Here is a 21374-nt window from a genome sequence, read left to right on the forward strand (position 1 = left end):
TTTTGGAGTCTCATGGTGATTTGTTGTTGCTTTTTAAAAAGAAAGAAGAAGAAGGGGAACTGATTTATGGGATGGGTCCCAATAACATCTTATTCACTTTATAGTGCGCTATAGGTCATGAAATAAGCCGTTGGCTTTCACACAGACAGTTATTTATATTCAGACGTTAGCTGCATTACTGTTTACCTCAACTACAGTGTACTATCTGTATGAGGAAGCCATATTGGTATGACCTAGTGCACTATGTAGGGGGTAGGGAGCCTTTCAGGGCTCAGTCCCTCGTTTTGGAGAGGACATGATTAGCGGTTACACCGTCCACGCTTTGAAGATGAATGTCAGCAGAGTGAAGTGAAAAGCCTCAGACGTTGAGGATTTAACCCTGTCCTTCGTTTCTGACTCTGTGCGTGTACTTGGACAATGGGGCGCGTAATGAAGGTGTTTCGGACTCTGAGGAATCACTGGAAGAAGTCCACCTTTGCTGCATGTGTCCTGTCCTACGGTGGATACTGGTTTTACGGAAAGCACTGGTCAGTTGCTTAAAGAGGGATGCCAGCGAGTTTTTAAATTCTGTGTACATTTTTTTAAATTAAGGTGTTAACACACTCGTTCAGATAGATTTGAAATGAAAATGTTTATTGTAGGGACATCTACAGTCTCAGGATTTATTGGTGATAGGAACCAGGGGTCACAATATCAACAACATATATATAGCCATTTTGTATACTATTAGGGTGACCAGACGTTCTCTTTTACCCGGACATGTCCTCTTTTTTAGACTTAAAAAATGTCCGGGCGGAATTTCACAAACGTCCAGGATTTTGTTTTTCTAGAGCTTACATAGAACTTCGAGAAGCGTTTCGTTCACAAACTAGTCCCGCCCTCCTCTACTCCGATTGGTTCGCTTGAGCGAGAAGGAGGCGTGGTGAAGTGGCCTAAAATCTTCTGATTGGACGGTGTGACTGTAGAGTTACCGTTATGGTCGATAACCTTCTCTGTAAACATTTAATTGGTCAGTCTGCACGTCAGTAGTCCTTGTTTACGTCGGGCAAAGCTCATGTACCTACCCTCATCTCGAGCAGCTATGCCGACACGTAAATGTAAGTTCTCGGGTAAATTAAAAAAGAAATTCCCATGTTTTGTGTAGCAAATAAATGTGTAAAGGACCTAAGACCCCCCCCCCCCATGGAAGATAATATTGTGGCTTCTTAGTATTCTGAGGCATCTTTACTATTTTGGACACAGGAGCTCAGCGCTGTTGTACTCTCCTAAGGAAAGGATGGCATGTGACACTCTAGAGTAGCTGCACATGAGCCTGATTTCACTATGATCAATGGAAGGCGTTGGCTAGAGAGCACTGGGCCTGTTGGGAAAGGGACCTTTTCTCTGGAGTGACAGCACAATTTAGTATCTTTTGGATAAGACTGGATAACTCCAGCAAAAGGAGGATCAATGAACCAATGAACCTCTGCAGGGATTCGCAGAGAGTTTGCAGTGGGGGTTCAGATTACTTCAAGTCGTATCTCACCATTTCAGATACGATTATACCCAGACATTATAATATTCATAATCTTTAACACATGAATCACAGTTGTGATTATTTTTGTTCACAGTGACAATGTGCTGCGGAGAGAGGCCTGTCAGGAAGCCAGGGTAAGACATGACCTTGTTTGTGCTTCTATGAGGTTATGTGATCTTTCTAGGCTGAGCAGTGTGCAGGTGTCTCTTGTCAGGTTAGTGTTGTGGAGTCGGGCTCAAAATTAGTGCTCCATTGATGTAAATTCTCTTTTTAATGTTCAGGAATTTGGTCGTAAATTAATTGGACCTCAGGAGACACTGAAGAGAGCCACTGTGATCCTGAATCCTGCAGCATGCAAAGGGTGAGAATGTGCTGCCTTCTCTTCTTGCTACCTTTTTATACTCAATACAAAGGACTGATTTTTATTTCGTCTCTGTTTAATGAAAATATATATGTCCAAAAATTGGGGAAAAAATCTTTACCAGAGAAGGAAAAAAAAACGTTCTTAACATTAAATGGAGGTCAATGTAAAAAGGTTTTATTCCAGGTCATTTTAAAGCATTTCTATTGGTCCATTCATCACATTCACAGTGTGTGAAGAACAGCTGCTGTGTATAAAGAATATAGTAAACTGACAGTAAAATTGACAGAAATGGAGATGCGTGTTTTTCATTGGACTGCGATGTGGAGGTGTGTACTTGTTTGGTCTATTTCGTATTTTACATTTCATTCTTCATTCCTTCAGTGTGTAACATACTTCCCAAAATAAAGCAATGCTGATTCTGTTCATAGACTGGGCTGCTATGAGGGATTCCCAGTTCTTTGGTGGTGTTCATACATTCATTCATTCATTATCTGTAACCTTTATCTAGTTCAGGGTCGCGGTGGGTCCAGAGCCTACCTGGAATCATTGGGTGCAAGGCGGGAATACACAGGGCAACACACGCACACACACACACATTCACACCTACGGACACTTTTGAGTCGCCAATCCACCTACCAACGTGTGTTTTTGGACTGTGGGAGGAAACCGGAGCACCCGGAGGAAACCCACGCAGACACAGGGAGAACACACCACACTCCTCACAGACAGTCACCCGGAGGAAAGCCACGCAGACACAGGGAGAACACACCACACTCCTCACAGACAGTCACCCGGAGGAAACCCACGCAGACACAAGGAGAACACACCACACTCCTCACAGACAGTCACCCGGAGGAAACCCACGCAGACACAGGGAGAACACACCACACTCCTCACAGACAGTCACCCGGAGGAAACCCACGCAGACACAAGGAGAACACACCACACTCCTCACAGACAGTCACCCAGAGGAAACCCAAGCAGACACAGGGAGAACACACCACACTCTTCACAGACAGTCACCCAGAGGAAACCCACGCGGACACAGGGAGAACACACCACAGTCTTCACAGACAGTCACCCAGAGGAAACCCACGCAGACACCGGGAGAATACTCCACACTCCTCACAGACAGTCACCTGGAGCAAGACTTGAACCCACAAAACGACAACACAAAATGACTTGTTCAGACAAATCCTCTAACCAATCAGAGTCACACTGTCTGAGGTTCCCACACTGTACACATCCACCAGTGACATCACAAGTCTGCCTGGACAAGCCTACAGCATTCAAACATGGGACGCCATGAGCAACTTCAAGTGTGAAATAGGTTAAGCGAAGCCTTTCAGAATATATTTTAGGAAGTGCTAGTTTAAGACTGAAGTGCCTCTTTCAATTCTTGTGTGTCTTCTCTTAGAAAAGCCAACACTCTGTTTGAGAAGAATGCAGCACCCATTTTACACCTTGCTGGTGTAGAGGTTAAAATTGTAAAGGTATTGTACATGTTGTTGTTGTTGTTGTTATTTTTATTTTATATAAGTTTTGTGATTATACTAACTCATTATTACTCTTTCGTAGACAGACTATGAGGGGCAAGCAAAAAAGCTGATGGATTTAATGGAGCAGACAGACATGCTGATTGTGGCAGGGGGAGACGGGACACTGCAGGAAGTATGAAATGCTACTGTAACTTTACATTAAATATCTGGCAGATACACTGAAGTGGTTGTTACAGTATTTTTCTTTTCTTTATATACTTTTCAGGTAATTACCGGCTTATTAAGAAGAGCTGATGAGGTGTGTATTAGTGATGAATGTACTACTGCAGCCGTGTACTGTTATAAATCTGTTTAATAAATATGTGCTGCTTTGTTTTAAACCTTAGGAAGCATTCAGTAAAACGCCCATAGGGTTCATTCCACTGGGGTCCCACAACTCTCTGAGTGAAAGTCTGCATTTAGTTACGGACAACAAAGTCAGGTGGGTAATAGTAGAGATGTGCCACTTAACAATTTCATTCTTTCATTCATTCATTCATTCATTATCTGTAAGCGCTTATCCAGTTCACCCTACCTGGAATCATTGGGAGCAAGTTGGGAATACACCCTGGAGGGGGCGCCAGTCCTTCACAGGGCAACACAGACACACAGACACACATTCACACCTACGGACACTTTTGAGTCGCCAATCCACCTACCAACGTGTGTTTTTGGACTGTGGGAGGAAACCGCGGCACCCGGAGGAAACCCACACAAACACAGGGAGAACACACCAACTCCTCACAGACAGTCACCTGGAGGAAACCCACGCGGACACGGGGAGAACACACCACACTCCTCACAGACAGTCATTCGGAGGAGACCCACACAGACAGAGGGAGAACACACCACACTCCTCACAAACAGTCACCCGGAGGAAACCCACGCAGACACAGGGAGAACACACCACACTCCTCACAGACAGTCACCTGGAGGAAACCCACGCGGACACGGGGAGAACACACCACACTCCTCACAGACAGTCATTCGGAGGAGACCCACACAGACACAGGGAGAACACACCACACTCCTCACAAACAGTCACCCGTAGGAAACCCACGCAGACACAGGGAAAACACACCACACTCCTCACAAACGATCACCCGGAGGAAACCCACGCAGACACAGGGAAAACACACCACACTCCTCACAGACACTCACCCGGGCGCTGGAATTGAACCCACAACCTCCAAGCCCCTGGAGCTGTGGGACTGCGACACCTACCTGCTGTGCCACTGTGCCGCCCTCACTTAACAATATTGAAGTATTATTGTGATACGTTGTTTAAGATATTGCTCTTAAATATATTATAAAAAACTCCCTATTGTCTAGGCTTATGAACATTAATTTGTATATTTGGAGCCTTCAAAACCCACAAATTGTGAAACAAGACCACTAATGGTGATTTTCTACTGCACGGCATCGGCTCGGCTCGAGGCGCTTTCCCCTGGTTACTTTTCCAGTAGCACAGCTCCTTGCGAAATGTATTTTTTGACATTGCAAAACCCAGTCCCTAAAGGGACCTGCAGTCTTTGAAAACAACAACGGTGGCAGTCAAGTAAGGTCCTGTTGTGTATTCACAAGGCTCAAGGCTCCACAGCCCATTCCTCACAGATTCCCCAGTTTTCACAGCAGAGTTTTCCTTGTTGAGCTCTCGTTGGAGTTTTTCGTCAGCCATTTATATCCAAGCAGCATTTAAGCCCTCTTCAAAACACCACAGCAGAATTTTACAAGAAGCCGTAGTGAGTCGGATAAAAGCAGATGTGATGCTGCTCTTACATTGAAATGGGTCTGCATTTCATGGTGATGGACAAGTCTTTCTGGCCAATCAGAACTCAGCAGAGATTACATGTCACATTTAGTACCTACTTGGCTCGCTTCATACCAGGTGTGAGCAGGGACCAGGTACCAGATTTGGCTAGTGGAAAAGCAACAGAGTATAGTCGAGTCGAGTAGGTTTAATGCGGGGGGAAAAGCGCCATAAGTTGTTTGTCGTGGGCTGCCGACATCAGAAAATGCTGCTCCTTATGTAGAGTGCTGGAAAGCTAGAATGAACATGGAAGGAATTCCTTCTTCACACTCTGTATGAGCTCAGGGTGAGCTGAGTGTGGCTCATTCTCATTTAAAGGAACAGGCGCTGGAACTGGCCGTTCTGAACAGGGCGTTTAGACATGGGGAGAGCACTGCTGTACTGTTTGATCCTTGTGTTATTTTGATCAAAGCATGTCACAGATATTTGTGTGTTCATATAATTAAGCTACTGATAGTCATGAACATTTTTCATTAGCTTTATTTACCAACACAAAAACACTTCTTTAAATCAGGCGTGTGCAAGCAATCTACTGGAATAAAATAGTTTTCATATCATTTGGGATTTCAGGAACATCACTTCAGCAACACTGTCCATTCTCAAGGGAGAGACAGTGCCACTCGATGTCCTGCAAATAAAGGTTTGTAGTTCAATAAAAATAGCCCTACTCTTCAGCTGAAGTCATCATTGAGCCCATAAATATCCTTGTATGTTTTTTTTTTCTTAGAGTGAGAAAGAGCAACCAGTGTTTGGTCTCATAAGTTTACGCTGGGGTTCCTTCAGAGATGTTGCAGAATCCATCAGCAAGTATGTTATTTAACCATAACACACACACACACACGCACATAATGTATCTCCATTATTGTAATGTACTGTTCAATATATGAGACTGTGATGAAGGATGAACCAATGGAAATATTACTTTAAATAATGTCCCTTTACATTGACTTACATTAGGAGTTAAGGAGGTTTTTGGCTCCTCCTTTAAAATACTCAAAAATCAGTGTGTACATACTTGTTTAGGTATTGTTTATGTCTTTTGTTTAGATATTGGTACCTGGGCCCTTTGAAAACTAGAGCAGCCCATTGGTTTAGTTCATTAAAGGTGGGTGCTGATTTGTTTGTACTCGATTTGTATTTAAATATTTGTAAAACATTAACATTTAAAGATTTAAGCTGCTAACTGTAAGTGAAAGTCAGCCGTTAGTCAGTGTTAGCCATGTTGGGATGTTTAGCTAGTCTTTCTGTCATGTGAAACAAACCAAGATGTCTTCCCTATCTCAGGACTGGCCCCAGACTCGGCACGCTTCCCTTTCATATCTTCCTCCCGTTCCTCGACCTCCTGACCTGCCCACTGAAACGCCCCCAAGACCCAACCTTCTTTATCGCATCTATCGCAGGCTGCAGAACTACTGGAACCCTCCTGTGGAAGGTAGAGATGCGGTGTCCTTGCAGAAGCAGATCTCAGTCCATTTCCTGTGTATCAGTCCTGTGATTTAACTGTGCTTTTCTGTGATTGTTTCAGAGCCCCCTGTAGAGCCGGAGCCGGAGCATTGGGAGGATAAACAGATTTCCACCTTGGAGTTCACAGTCAGCACACACAACAGGAACCCTGTGAAAAGGGTGAGTGCAATATTTATTCAGCAACAGACAGTGAACAAACACTAACACAGGTTCTCCAGTCCTGGAACCCCCCCTGCACCTTTCTCCCATGGATTAAAAGCCTTTTTCAGAACAAATGGTTCCTTTTAAACTATAATGAGTGAGGAGAAGCTCTGGTTTTTAGCCATTTTCACTCTGTTCTCTTTCTTCTCCACTGAATGGGTAGTCTTGTTTCCCTGTGTGAGCCCCACATCCTCACATTATTGTGCACAGACAATATGCAGGGCATAGGTAATCCAGGCCCACCTTTAGGAGCCACTCTTATGATTGCATTCATACACCCGAGCAATTCACAATACCATCAGATGTTCTCTTAAGCTCTGTTTACCTCCTGCAGCGTGCGGACGATTCCATGGTGATGTCTGTGGAACCAGACACGTTAACTGTTGGACAGTTCATTACAGAAGGGTAATTATTCTGATTTAATGTTACCCACTGCTCTGTGATAAATCATCTTCCTCATTCAATGGATGTTGAATTCATTTGGTGCTTTTAATTTAACTTTTTTTCATGCAGAACTAAGAAAGCTCAAAAACCGTTGGAGAGCTCAGAAAACGCAGTTCACATAGAGGCCAGTGCTTGTCATGTCACTCTGCCCCAGGTAAAATCAGCTACGTAACTCAGCCTAGGTTCATTCTTTTGCCATGCTGAGTCCTGGGTCTTTTCATTGATTTCTGGGTCGTTGGTGTCCACAGGAGGGCGCTGGCTTTTACAACATTGACAATGAAGAGTTTGAGGCCATGCCAGTGGAAGTCAGGCTGTTGCCACGGAAACTGAGGTTCTTCTGCAGCACAGAGCGGCAAGAAGAGCTGGCACAGATGAGCTGAAGATGCTGAGGTGAAGTTAAAGACAAGCTGGAATGAAGAGGACAGCATAGTCGTCACGGGAGTCCTGTGTGGCGTACTTCACCGTCGTGGTGCTGATAATCTGTGTACACGCTATCAATGCACTCAACAAACTTGGCTCAGATGAACTTTTCTTTGAAAATGTAAAATGGTTTAATAGTTAAGTGATTTTCGTCTTTGGGAAATAAGACATCTTTATTATTAAAGTATCTAAGGAAGTACATAATGAAATGAAATATCTTTTCCCATCTGCTGTCCTTCATTATGCCTGATGTAGTAACTGTAACTTTGTGGATTCAAGCTCTCCCAGGATCTTCAGTGAGGCCTGGAGCTGCAGTTCAAGCAAAGTCCAGGAAAGGGCTACTGTTAAGATACAGCTCAGGTGTGAAATTGATGCATTACCACATTTGAAAGTGTACAGATTTACACATGAAAGGACCAAGAAAGACTCATGATTTTCTGTTTCGTAGTCATGTTTTTAACCATTAAATTAGCAAATATCTGAAACTTTATCACTGAAGTTAAACTGTGAGTGATTTAATCATTAAACACTGTGTTTGAGACAAAAAAAAAGGCAGGTGTAAAGCGATAACCAGTAAAGAGAACTGTTTATTATTTCCAAATGGCAGTAAATAAGAATCACTGGCTTTAAACCAAGAGACACATGCTATTACAGTATGTGGTGCAGCACAGAAGTGTTAACTAGTGCTGATGTCAGCTGAATAGAACTTGACATTCATCCAGTGCGTGTGCGCGCGTGAGTCAACGACCCATTTTAATAATACAAAACAATAACACCCATTAGACTTAGCATTCACCCGCGATGGAGAACTCCATCTCTGCAAACGTTACACCACTGTACATTCTTATTGGAGCTTATTTGTGCAGAATCAAACACAAGAGAGGTGACAAGGTTCAGCCACAGAACGACAATAACAGTAAATAACAGTATTTCATATATTGTTAATAGTTTATCGATTTTAATAAAAGCAACACACATAGACAGAACCTTTCTCTTTCCATTCCAGTCAAGCATTGAGTGCCAGCACTCATCAACACAAAGAAAAGAGGAATGTATTTGCAGTTCATATTTTAACTGGGAGTTCAATGTGCAGTCTGAGGTGTAATCATTTCAATATATTATCAAATAACTAAATATTCAAAACAGATTATCTGAACTTAAAGCAGTATTGCAGCCCCTCGGTCTCTACCCATCGTCCACAAGTGAACACAGTCCTGGGGTCTTAATGAATCTGTGACATGCTTTGGTGAAAATACCACAAGGATCCAACACCACAGCACAGCTTTCAAACAGCCAGTTTCAGTGCCCGTCCCTTTTAATGAGAATTAGCCACAGCTCACCTCCCAACCCCAACTGAGCAGACACTAGTCTTATTTCCCTGCCCCTGTATTTGCTCAGCTCACTTTCTGTCTGTTTTTTCACTCTGTTTACGCCCTCATGTAGAGGCGGGACTAGTGCTGTACTAAGAACTACTCAGATGAGGGCGTTGTACGAATCTAAAGACCACTTCTAATATCAGAAGGTGTCCTGATATTGAAAGGTTTGTTGAATTTCATGTTTTCTGACTCAGGGCTCATATTAAAAGCTTGGCACAGCCAAACCTAGACTGTGTAGAATTAACGCATTGATTCAATATGTTCTTAAACCTACCTTAGTTCTGAAAATAGATTATAATTCCTGTTTCAGGGCAGTGTAGACTTGGAGGAACTTTAAAGCGAACATATTCCTGTGTCTCCAGTAGTTCCCATTCATCTCAGCAGAAACAGATGGACACTGTCTGTACAGATTGGGGCTAATCCCCAACATGTCAACACCCCAAGATCAGCATCATCCCTTGAAGAAGGCCCCGAGCAACACAATGGGGTCTTTGTTAGAGTTAAGGGCTTCATACTCTCTAGTAATTATCAGAGGGTCGCTTCTCTACTGCGCCACAGCCGTGGATTAACATTAATCTAGTGTAATCTAAATTAATCTAGAGTAATCTATAAAAGAGTGCTGTTTGAGTAACAACAAATCACAAATCCTCCCAGACCTAAAAGTACTAGAAGAAAAACAGTATCTCTCTCCCTCTCTCTATGTCTATCACACACAAACACACAAACTATCACACACAGCGTCTGATTTTGCTAGGGAACGTCCACTGTCAGGACCGTCTGCTGATGGTTGGGGGAAAGAAAACACAGCATTACATTTCAAACATGGAGCTCGAAGTTACACGAAACAAATCAGTCAAAGAACATTGTTAACAAATAATACAGCATTCACTGGTGAGGCATTGATAAATTCACATTCATGTTGTTTTTCTCCCCCCGGAGTGTGAAATGAAAATGACTCAAATGCTTCACAATACATATCTGTGTCAATACGCACCGGCTGTGCTGTGTGGTGCAGCGAAAATGTACAATAATATACAATCAATACCAATAATCACAAGCAAGTAAAGCCCTGTACAGCACAGATACATATATCGTCTTTCGTCTGTAGTATTTAGACATAATATAGTGTAGTCAAATCATAAAATACTATTATTATAGTCATATTAAATAAAAGATCCTAATGAGGGCCGGGTCATTAGGACGGTAGAGCAGGGCGAGCCAGAACAAAAATCCAAAAGGACCAAAACAAGCGAGAAGATTCCCAGTAAACATGCTTAATACGATGGCACCTACTTGTGCCCTCGGCATGACAGAGCCGCCCTCCTCGGCTGAGCACCTACATGGTCCTTAATGATTGGTGCAAATGTGTGAAGTGAACATACAGTGGTTGAGATGTCCGCGTGTTCAGGGAACGATTTACAGTACTACAGCGCAGAAAGGCAAGGCCGACCACATTCAATCCACAGTGGAGACCAATTAGAAGTCAACTAATGAACTAAAAAGGTACAAGACGTTTAGCGCACACATACACACACTTATGAGTGACAAAAAAACAAAGAGCATCAGAGCAGCAAGAGAGGCAAAGATGGTCAAACTCTTGGATTCGGTGAAATCAAAGCTGGTCGAGTCGTTCATCATATTGAAGCTTGGAGTTTTAACAGCCGTATTTCTGAGACTCAGAGAGGTTGAGGTCAAATAAATAATGCAGTTCTTCCATGACGTGGGGTGGACGATCCAGTGCGGTTTACCTTCCCCTTCACCAGGAAACCAGGTGAGCGTATGAATGAAAGTGGCTTCACTGCTGGACTGCTATGCGTCTAATCTTTGGGTGTCCACGTGAAGCACATTCGAAACCCAGCAAGGGAAATTACATCAGATCTCCAAAACAGCTCTGGCTAGAAGAACAAAGTCACAATTGAGCTCCACACATCACAAGCAGTAACAAAGAGGCACAGAGATCAGTTTTCTCATTTTTCAGGAGATGAGTGGAGGCGCAGTAAGGAGAGAAACCCAGAAGTGTCTGGCAGGATTTTGAGCGATTCCATACGCACGCACATAAACACATACACACACACACATGCGTGAAGGCAGCAGAGTGTACCAAAGCCTGAAGGGGGGGGATAGTGCCCTGGGGCGTTGGCAGTATCAGGGCAGTCCAGCAGTGCAGCGAGGGGTCAGTACTGGCTCCTGAGGCACCCAGGCCAGAAAAAAAAGACAAAGAGAAAAGAGAGGAGGAGGTCAGGCAGTGTGTTCCAGCCGACAGAGGCTAGGGGCTCCAGAGAGAGCAATAAAATTAAAGAGTGTGTGTGAGAGAAAGAGAGAGCAAAAGTCTCTCTGGCCTTACGGGCAGCAGGGATTGTCGATAACCAGCATGACGTCGATGCCGTAGACTTCCAGCAGATCCACCAGGAAACCACGGTCACCCTGTGGGTCCAGGCCCATGGCTCGAACATGATCAGTGGTCAGAGTGGGGTCAGCACTTCCTGCCACCTCCAACAGTGTCTGAAATATGCGGTTATTCTGCTCCATAAAGAACCTGGGAGAGGAACACAAGAAAATGTGGAATGATCAGAAATGGGAATTACTCAGTGTGGGCTGAAGTGAATATGAGAACATGCTCTTTGACCTCCATTAGGGTTCGTTTTCATCTATTGCTTATTGACACATGTATTCCTTGACGGTTCCAGTTCTGTAGAGCAGAGGGAGGGAGACTGGCTTCCTGCACGACTTCAAACGTTCCACAGTGCAGTTTCTGAACCTGGAGTAGCATTGACAGAGGCTCTGTTCTCCCTATTACTGAACCCTAAATACAGTTCCAGGGTGCTAGATCATTCAAGGGGGAATGGGGAGAATTTAAATAAGAAGCTAATCTCAGCGTTTACAGCACTCTGAAAAGATTCCTAATAAGCTACACGCTCTTTTACATAAACTTCAATATTTCTGAACAGGGATGGGGAACCTGCAGCAGGTGGACCACATGTAGCCCTCTGCCCAACCTTATTTTTGGTCTTTGATAGTTCTGCTTTTGATATTCAATGCACTCAACTGAATTTTGTTTATTTTTATTTAGGCAGCCTTGTCTTTCTCCATGAGCCACTCTTTTTATGATTTTGCAGGTAGCTTTGGCTTAGCATGAGTAAGATGTTATGAAAAGTTACCATTTGGATTGCAAGTTTCCTTCCAGCACAATTATCTATATCTGGTTCGCTTGTTTTGCTTCACTGAGTGTAGGGCTGGGCCAAAATTCAATATCAATATATATCGCAATATAAAATATTTCAATATCAATTATATGATTTCTAAACACATTTTCATTATTTCAATATACATTATTTACTGTGCCACTGGCTGAAGCTCATTACAGGGCACTGTCTTCAGTTCAGCACTCAATTTCAAATTTACAAATCCAATAGGTTATATGGTAATGTCATGTTTCCTGTTTGTTCTTTACAATGTTCATATTGATATCGGAATTATATTGGATCGACCAAAATTAAAGGCTAAGCACCACTTAATGGACCTTCATGAATATTTCACATTATTTTAGTTACTGACATATATAAGTATGAATTAAAATGAAAATAGCAGCTTAATTTGCTTAAAACTGACAATTTTATTAAATTGACGGAAAAACCCGAGCTCGCTACGGAAATTCTTGAACGCAACCGTGACGTCACTGGTGGACAACAGCTGAACAACGCCGCGGTAAAACACCGTTATGACTGACTGTTATGACAGTATCTAGCTAAATAACCAACATTATTCATGACAATAGCCTAGCGATAAGCTAAACTCAAATGTAGAGGTACCGTTATTCTTGTAAATGTGATCGAAGTCGAACTCGAATTTATCCGACACTATAAACCTCCGTAATGCAGCTACGTAGCCGAGTATAATCTGAGCCACCGAGTTTAGCGAGTCAAGCTAACGTTAACTAACACCAACTAAAACAGGCGAAGTGAGTGTCCTTACCCTGTTTACCTCCATGTTACAGAGGCTCTTGAACACCTTTCGTTGGTGTCCTTACATGCCCATATTGTTGGAAAAGCGCCAGTGAAATGAGCTACAGATAACGGAGTGAGCGGATGGTCCTTTCCAAAGTGCCCGTTTAAAGTTGACAAATTTAGTCCATTTTCTGGATATTTTGGGATCTTTGGGCCATTTGTTCACAGATGTCCCACTGTACATTGAATGATTGCAGCCAAAAACAACACACCTTTTCGTCATTCTGCATTAAATTAAGTGCAGCTTCTAGAGTTGTTGTCCACCATCTACGTCACAGGCAAGACGCCTATTAGAGTTTCCCAACACCGTTTGGGGGGGGGGGGGGCAACGGTCTTTTAAACCTTATTCCTTCAATTAGTAAGAAATAACATGTTTTCTGACTATCAATAAACACAAGTTAGGAACTCAGATTCCACTGTATTTATTTGTTTGACACTTTTATATCGCTGGTGCTTAGCCTTGAAGAAATACATTGTGTTAATTTTTATATTATACACATTTTGGCCATATTGTCCAGCCCTAACTGATCGGTAGTTGGTATTACATGACTTAGAACCCCTGTAATACAATAAACTCCACACATTTAATGCATTTACATAATTTTTTATTTGATGCATTATCATGGGCTGCACTTACAGAATGAAGAGGTCTTCCTCATTAGTGTTGCAGTCTCCATCAACCTCCTGAGAATACAGCAACAGTTGCCTGGAGGAACATGGTCATGATGATCATCACCGACGTGTCAAACTGATGTGGTTAAGTCTGTTTCCTCTGTTTAATCCTTAACCCCATAATTATGCATCATTATGATACTGCAGTACATTTGGTTATGTCAACACTGCATGAGTGTCCTTACTCGAGTGCTCCTTATCTACAGCAGCAACACGGGATTTACATTCAAGTCTTCCTTATGACGTTAAATATAACTGTTAAATATGTAAATACCCGTGAATTCATCCAGACACAGGCCGTAGGTAGGTTTATAATGGTTAGAATGGTTAGTACACTGACTTGAGTAAAATAATATCTCATGTAAAATAAAGAGTTAAAGGTGCAGTACCTCTGTTCACTGAGCTTGCGATACTTCTCCCGATCGGCACTGTTGATTCGGAGCAGAGGCTGCAGGCTTTCTCTGTGCGTCTTCACATTCTGGTTGTCAATGTAGACGTCATAAAGCTCCTTCTTCTCCTCAAAGATCTTCTCTGTGGTGCCTAGGTACACAGAGTCATAGGGCCATAGAACAAGATAATGGATTGTTTCTAAAGTGAAGCTGGTAAAAAAAAACACACTTTAGTCCAAAAACATGGAGGGTAGGTGAATTGGCTTCTGTAATAAAATGTCCTGGTGTGTGAGTGAATGAGAGTGTGCCCAGATATGGATTGGCGCTCTGTCCTGGGTGAAACCCTAGTGCCCGATGCAGTCCTCCAGGTGGACAGTCGTTCCTGGTCGAGAGTACGCTGTGCGCGTTTGGCTGCCGCTTCTCGCCAGTGTGTGTGTGTGCGTGGACTGAATGTTCTGAGCGTTCTGAGCAGTGTGGATTGTAAAGCGTCCTTGGGTATCTAGAAAGGCGCTATATAAGTGTAACAATAGACTTTATTAATTTCTTATGTTTTTGATTTCCTAACTGCAGAACACATTTTTGAAAAAGTTCAGTGTATTTTGTGATTAAACACTGCCCCAGTTTTTATGCACTCAGGAAAAAATAAAGGTACATACTTCTCTTAAAGTCCAGGTGTGTAACTTGAAAGTACAACACAATTTTTATAACACTTTTGAACAGAAAACCAAAATTATAAGCCAGGATTTGAAATGTTGCCAACTACTAATTATATACTCTTTAATATACAATACACTGCAGTGAAAGGTAACGGTTTTTCTAGACGCATAGTGTACAATTTCACCACACTTTAAAGAGGAACGGCACCATTTCTTAGCATTAACACCTCTGTCACCATTTAGCTTCCTGTTGCAATCTTTCTTCGGAATCAACATAAGCCACTCACAAGCCACATAGGACAATTCTGTCTCCAGAGCAGAGATGTCAGCCACGTTGATGTAGAAGAAGGGGCGGAGCTCTGGCACAGAGGCTCCAATCCCAGGTATGGAAACATTAGCAAGGCAGCAGCAGCAGTATACTGAAACGCATAAAGATGGAAAAGAGGCTAATGACAAGCTGCAAGGAGAAATCATAGAGTCACCAACAAGTGCCATGAATGAGGGGGGAAAAAAAACACAGACTGAATACTGCCCCTTGTGGAGCATTTTGTTAAACAGTTAAAAATCCATTCCATGATGCATTTTGCTTAGTTTAAATCAATATTCATTATCTGTAAATGCTTTTCCAGTTCAGGGTCGCGGTGGGTCCAGAGCCTACCTGGAATCATTGAGCGCAAGGCGGGAATACACCCTGGAGGGGGCGCCAGTCCTTCACAGGGCAACACAGACACACACACACACACCTACGGACACTTTTGAGTTGCCAATCCACCTGCAACGTGTGTTTTTTGTTTTTGTTTTTTTTGACTGTGGGAGGAAACCGGAGCACCTGGAGGAAACCCACGCGGACACGGGGAGAACACACCAACTCCTCACAGACAGTCGCCCGGAGCGGGAAAGAACCCATAACCTCCAGGCCCCTGGAGCTGTGTGACTGCGACACTATCTGCTGCGCCACTGTGCCGCCCTTCGTTTAAATCCTTATTACTAAATACAGAGTGGCGTGGACGTTTAAGGCAGTGATAACAGTTCAAATGCAGTGTTCTTTATGTTCTCACAAGAGAACACAAAAGGTCAAGTCCTAATTTCTGAGGATTAAAAGTAAAATGTATATTGTAATGGGATTTGATAGCGAAGTTGTGTTATAAACTTCAAATAAACACATATAACTCAATTCTCCTTCCTGATTGCTACAATACAGCATCATGAGAAGCATATAAACAACACACATTCTTCATGCACATGTTCACCCAATCGTGCTATAGACAAGGACAGGACCGATGTATTTGCTAAATTACACACTACTGCTTCTTAACACACTCGTGTCTATTGCAGGCTGGTGAGTTATTTGACTAAGCGCATGTCTCACCCCGGTAGCAGACCACACCCACAGGAGGAGGGGAGAAGATGAGGATGCGCTTCCTTAACAGAGCAAACTTCCACAGAACCATGATCTGCTCTCCAAAGAAACGGATGAACTGGGACATGCAGCCGGCCGGATGTGTGATCTGACAGGAAGTGAACAAAGATGACCTTGGTGTGAATTGTGACACTGGGAGACTAATACACTCACTTACAAAACTGCAAACTACATGTGCATGGTCAATTAACTGGATGCTTAAGACAGAAGTTTATAAGATCAGATTGTTGACAGGTAACAAAGTGTCATTGACTATTGTTAGTATTTTCACAATAGAAGTCCCTGTGGCAGCAAATTAAATCTGAACCCTGGGGCAAAGTAAAGAAAAGCCCTCTGTCTTCTCTGACTAACCATACTTACAAAAGCAATGCACGTTAAATTGTGACCTAGGTGACTTTAAATTTGCTCAGTAAGCCTCCTTTTTATCACAAGGTCAGACTACCTGATCTACTAGCAGTTGAAGCATCTAATATTTTAACAGTACAGTGTTTCACTTGCACTGACCTTCATCTCCGGATGCATGCAGCGGTTTACCATGGTTCCCAGGGCACTGGTAGGGCAAGCAGTGACCAGGCCATTCCCTCCAGATGGAAGCACAGCTTTCTTATCTTCATAAAACGCCTCTAGTGGAGAGTATTGGCCTGGACACTGCAGCTGGTGCCTGTAGGTAAATACAGATAGCATTTTCAGATCAAATATGCACAGTGTTCATATTGCAGGGCTTAATAATTAACTTCAAACCATTTTCACTGAGAGATGGAAGCATGTAGTGGCTATGAAGTGTTTCATTAATGTGTCCAAAAGAAGGTATTGCATTTACATTAAAAAAATATAAGTGTCATTGTGTATTCTGCTCAGTGGAAACACATTCCACAGTCCTGCAAATTAAATGACACAAGAAAAAAAAATCTTGTGATATCACATGGGTCTCTGAGCCTATGCTTAATAGATGAGAATGTCATAAATATAGAAACTGGGAGGTGGGCGAATAACAAGAAGTGAGGCATGATGAGAGACAGAGGAGATGTCAAAAATAACATGAACCAAGGAATGTTTAGATATAAAAATAAAGTGATGTTAAATTTACATGATATAACACCTTTAGGAGGCAGTAGTGAGTAATGTTTGTTTAGTTGAGCTCCAGCTCTTTCAGTCATACTTGGGATCAACAGCTAGGAGCCAAGACAGCTAAGAAACCAACAGTGAAAATAAAAGAAATGCATTTAAATTTATAATCACGATTATTATTTAAAAGCACTTACCGGACTTGGTTTTCCAGGAAGTGCATGTAGCGGTATAGCAGGGTGTATGATGGAGACAGTATGCCTACAGACTTCATTCGTGCTCCTCTCTCTAGCTCACTTTCCACTGGCATATTAGCAAAGCACGCCAACCCAAAGTAAGAGCCTTTCCGGAAATATCTATGAACATAATGAAAACATAAATTTCATACACTGTGTATAGCTTATGATATCTACTAGGCTTGGCTCATTTATTTTTCCACTAGGCAAATCTGATACCTGCACATGGTTCCAATCGTGCTGAGTACGGACCAGAGCGTTACATTTACACTTGGCAGAGTGCAGACTGGTCAGAGAGACTTTTCAATCACAGCAAAGTGCAGCTGTCCCGCACAACCTTTGTAAAATGCTAAAGTGGTGATCACATGGTTTTATCCAACCCTCATTTGTTTTTAATAGCAGCTCTTAAAATGACGCAGTGGTCTTTTGAAGAGGGTCAAACCCTCCTCGGACTGGTGGCTGACGAAAAACTCCAGTGAAAGGCACTCCTCCAGTGAGGACTGGGGCATGGAGTCCGGTTAGAGATGGGGTTTTGCGACATCACCAGCTATATTTCGTGGGGGATCTGTGCTAATGGAAAAGTGACTAGGGACCAGGGATTGAGAAAGCGTTTAGAGTAGGTACAATGCAATGGAAAAGAAAAGCCCACTATGCTCTTACTATACACAATGCATATTGCAGTCTATTGTCAATCTGTACGTAATACTCATTCCTTTAAATAACTTTATATGTTGCATGAGACATTCATCCGCATTCTTACATGAAATCGTTCGCAATTCGATGAGAGCCACTGGCCATAGATTTGAACTCCACTCCTTCCAGGTTCACATCCTGAGGTAAGCACCATTCCACCATGTTTCCTGTCAATGACATCAAAGTGAACACAATGTACTGTGAAACTGCGAGTCCAAACGTGTCCACACACAGCAGGTAACTTGAAAAGTGAAGCCAAACCAGCTCATAATTCAAGGTGATTTCTGAGAATATTATATAAGGCTGACCATGAATGGTTGTCATAAGCTGTAAACACACTATTTACGTAGAAGCAAGTGTCATCTATTCACTGCAGTGTACACTTACTTTCTCCCTGCCCAAGCAAGCACAGTTACAGCTGTGTGAGCAAAACTGTGCGCTTAAAAGCAAGGAAACATATTCTGATGTATATTTTCATGTAATGTACACTGTTGTGGACCAAATTTATAATAATTCTAATAAGTAATTAAAGGTAACAGGACACAGCATGTACTAGGCCGTAGTCTTTTAAAGGTGCACTAAGTGATTATAAGTCATTTTCTTACTAACAAAGATAAAACATTAAATATATAAGCATTATTTAAAATAGTTATTAATGTATTCTGTGCCTAGGAAACCCTTCTGAATAAATGCATTCTGGGTAGAAGTGGCTGTCTTTATTGTTGCGGTTCACTTGCTTGGCTGCTGGCGGTTGCCTCGACTAATGTACTGATACACTGCGATTGTGCGCCCTCTGGCAGCTATGCAGGTGAACCACAACAACACAGACAGACGTCTGGTGAGTCATGGCCCACCTTTAAGTAAATTGGTGCACCCATGCCAATCACGTACCATAGCAACAACAGATAAAAATATCTGTTCTGGGGAAGTCTTTTAACAATTAAAAATAAATAAATAAATAAATACATTCTAGCAAATAGGCATTATATGTATATACAATTTATGGACAACAACTTTTCCTCCGAAATCAGTGGAAATAATAAGGAGTTTCTACCCAACGTCTACGAACACCACCAAAAATGTACTGTACAGGTAGATTATTGTTACAAAAACAACAAACAGTGTAAATGTACCTTAAGGTTAAACAGTGGCTTTAAAGTTCAGTCTTTAAAGATACATTAGATCCGACTACTTCTCACTGCTGTGTGCTCAGGTCAGGGTGCCCAGCGAGTGCCTTGTTATCATTTAAAGGAACAGGCGCTGAAATCGTCCGTTATGAATGGGGCCTTTTAGACAGAGGAGGAACACTGCTGTAGGGTTTGATCCTTGTGATGTTTTGCCCAAAGCGTGTCACAAGCATGTCATTAAAGACCCAGAACTGTGTTCACTTGAGGAAAAGTATATTGTTTTAATGCTATTTCAATTGTAAGGCACTCCATTAAGATGTTTAACATTCTGACATCAGTTGTGACAACGGCACTCTTTGTATTTAATGTCAATTTATGAGATATAGAATTTTAAACTTTAAACTTTGAGAGACTTAGCAGCATAGACTTTTGGAGTTATGCGTTAAAACACAATGCGCTAAACCTACCCCTGTACTCCTCTATGGCACACACACTTCTTTTAAAGGGGAAGTCTGGAAGTGTGTATTAGTCAGTCGGGTGACTCTCTCCAAACTCTCACTAAATTATCTAACCTTGCGTCATGACTTGAAACAACAGCACTGAGTGTTTCACCACAGAGGTGTGTGTAAACATGTATGAGGCACAGAGTGTAGACACCTTTAGCATGCTCTGTACTAACAGTATTAGTATAACTAACAGCATTAGAATAGAACAAATATTAGTTTTAATGGGAGTAGCGACTGCTCTGAAGAGCCTAATGTTATATCTGTACTGAGCCATGCCTGTGTTAGTTATTAGTTAGGTATAGGTATCTGTGAGGGGGGTGGGGAGAGGGCATTTCTGTGAGCATATGGTTGAATTCAACCATCAGAGCATTAGTGAGGTCATACTGATGCTGAGTGATTAGCTCTGGATCACAAATCCCACTCCAACTCATCCCAAAGGTGTTGACTGACTCCATCATTGCGAGGAACACAGTTGCACTGCTACACGCCCCTGTGCTGGGGGGCTTCATACCACCCTTGGCATTGAGTATGCTGACCGTAGGCTCATGTGCAGCTGCTCCAGAGCATCCTATTGCCCATCTACGGAATTATACGAGCAGTGTAGGTGCACATTTTAACATGTGTTCACCTTAAGAAGCTGAAGACTCTTGCTATAAAATGGTGTCTACACACTTTAGGACACGTCGCGTTCGCTCACCTGATCTGGTGTCGAAAGTCACCACGAACACAGCCACAATCTGGTCCTTCTCCTCCCACTCGCCGCGGCGGTCTTTGACGGAAAGAGCGGCCGCGGTAAAGGCGCAGTCGCCTTCTTCGTCGGTGGCTCCGGCGTCACCCTCGGGCCCGGTGTGTGCGGAGGGGGAGCGCGGGCTCCAGCCTCCTCTCACCCCGGGGGCCCCGACGCTCTCCACGGACTGAGGCCCTGGCCCCGAAGCGCGGCGCTGGGGCGGCTCGGAGCTGAGAGAGAGCTGCGGGTCGCGGGGCGGCGGGGCCGGGGGTAGCTCCTCCCAGTCCAGGAGAGGAGCGCGGTCACACTGCTCCAACATCACCGACACACTCTCTCACTCTCTCACACTCACTCACTCACTCACACACACACACTCCAACAGCAGCGGGACACGCGCTCTCGGTTGGTCGGCTGACTCAGAAGAAGCTCGCGCTCCGTGCTCCGGTCGCCGCGCGATGAAGCATGTCTGCCCCTGTCTCTGGACGGGCTCGAGACGATCAACAACAGACGCGGCCGCCACTGTTGTGATGACGTCGCGCGCTTCCGCTCACGTGTTACAACCGCGAGCGAGAGAGGCTGTGTGACGTCACGAACATTGCAAGATAGTTTCTACGCTGCGTTCATTTTATCAGCGCCAATGACAGTAGAGGCTCTCATTGTGGTTAGGTTTTCAATTACACAGGGTAATCTCTGTTGCTCTGCATACACTTTTAGACCCAGTTCACCCTGTTCTTCAGTGGTCAGGA

The 21374-nt window shown here is 43.2% G+C and overlaps 2 protein-coding genes across 5 annotated transcripts; one reads left to right on the top strand and one right to left on the bottom strand.

Annotated features, from left to right (window-relative positions):
* The first annotated feature begins 303 nt into the window (after positions 1-303).
* Positions 304-8285, top strand: agk (acylglycerol kinase). Its single transcript, XM_066684363.1, has 15 exons — positions 304-527; positions 1611-1650; positions 1798-1877; positions 3298-3373; positions 3459-3551; positions 3645-3677; positions 3766-3860; positions 5799-5868; positions 5956-6035; positions 6276-6333; positions 6513-6660; positions 6754-6851; positions 7228-7298; positions 7407-7491; positions 7586-8285. The coding sequence occupies exons 1-15, from the start codon at positions 418-420 to the stop codon at positions 7715-7717; spliced, it is 1269 nt and encodes a 422-aa protein (XP_066540460.1). The 5' UTR covers positions 304-417; the 3' UTR covers positions 7718-8285.
* Positions 8286-8336: 51 nt separating this feature from the next.
* dennd11 (DENN domain containing 11) lies at positions 8337-21139 on the bottom strand. 4 transcript variants are annotated; one of them, XM_066684360.1, is made up of 10 exons: positions 20599-21139; positions 18336-18435; positions 17537-17695; positions 16779-16935; positions 16224-16362; positions 15142-15273; positions 14199-14349; positions 13775-13843; positions 11478-11669; positions 8337-11024 (listed from the first exon to the last, which is right to left on the bottom strand). In XM_066684360.1, exons 1-10 carry the CDS (start codon positions 20945-20947, stop codon positions 11006-11008), a joined length of 1467 nt encoding a protein of 488 aa, XP_066540457.1. In that variant the 5' UTR covers positions 20948-21139; the 3' UTR covers positions 8337-11005. The 4 variants fall into 4 exon arrangements, with proteins under 4 accessions (XP_066540457.1, XP_066540456.1, XP_066540458.1 ...); XM_066684359.1 differs by having other exon boundaries at positions 8337-11028; XM_066684361.1 differs by having other exon boundaries at positions 8337-11320.
* Between the last annotated feature and the right edge of the window lie 235 nt (positions 21140-21374).

This window comes from Hoplias malabaricus, chromosome 11 (assembly GCF_029633855.1).
Source record: "Hoplias malabaricus isolate fHopMal1 chromosome 11, fHopMal1.hap1, whole genome shotgun sequence".
In the NCBI taxonomy this organism is placed as follows: Eukaryota; Metazoa; Chordata; class Actinopteri; order Characiformes; family Erythrinidae; genus Hoplias; species Hoplias malabaricus.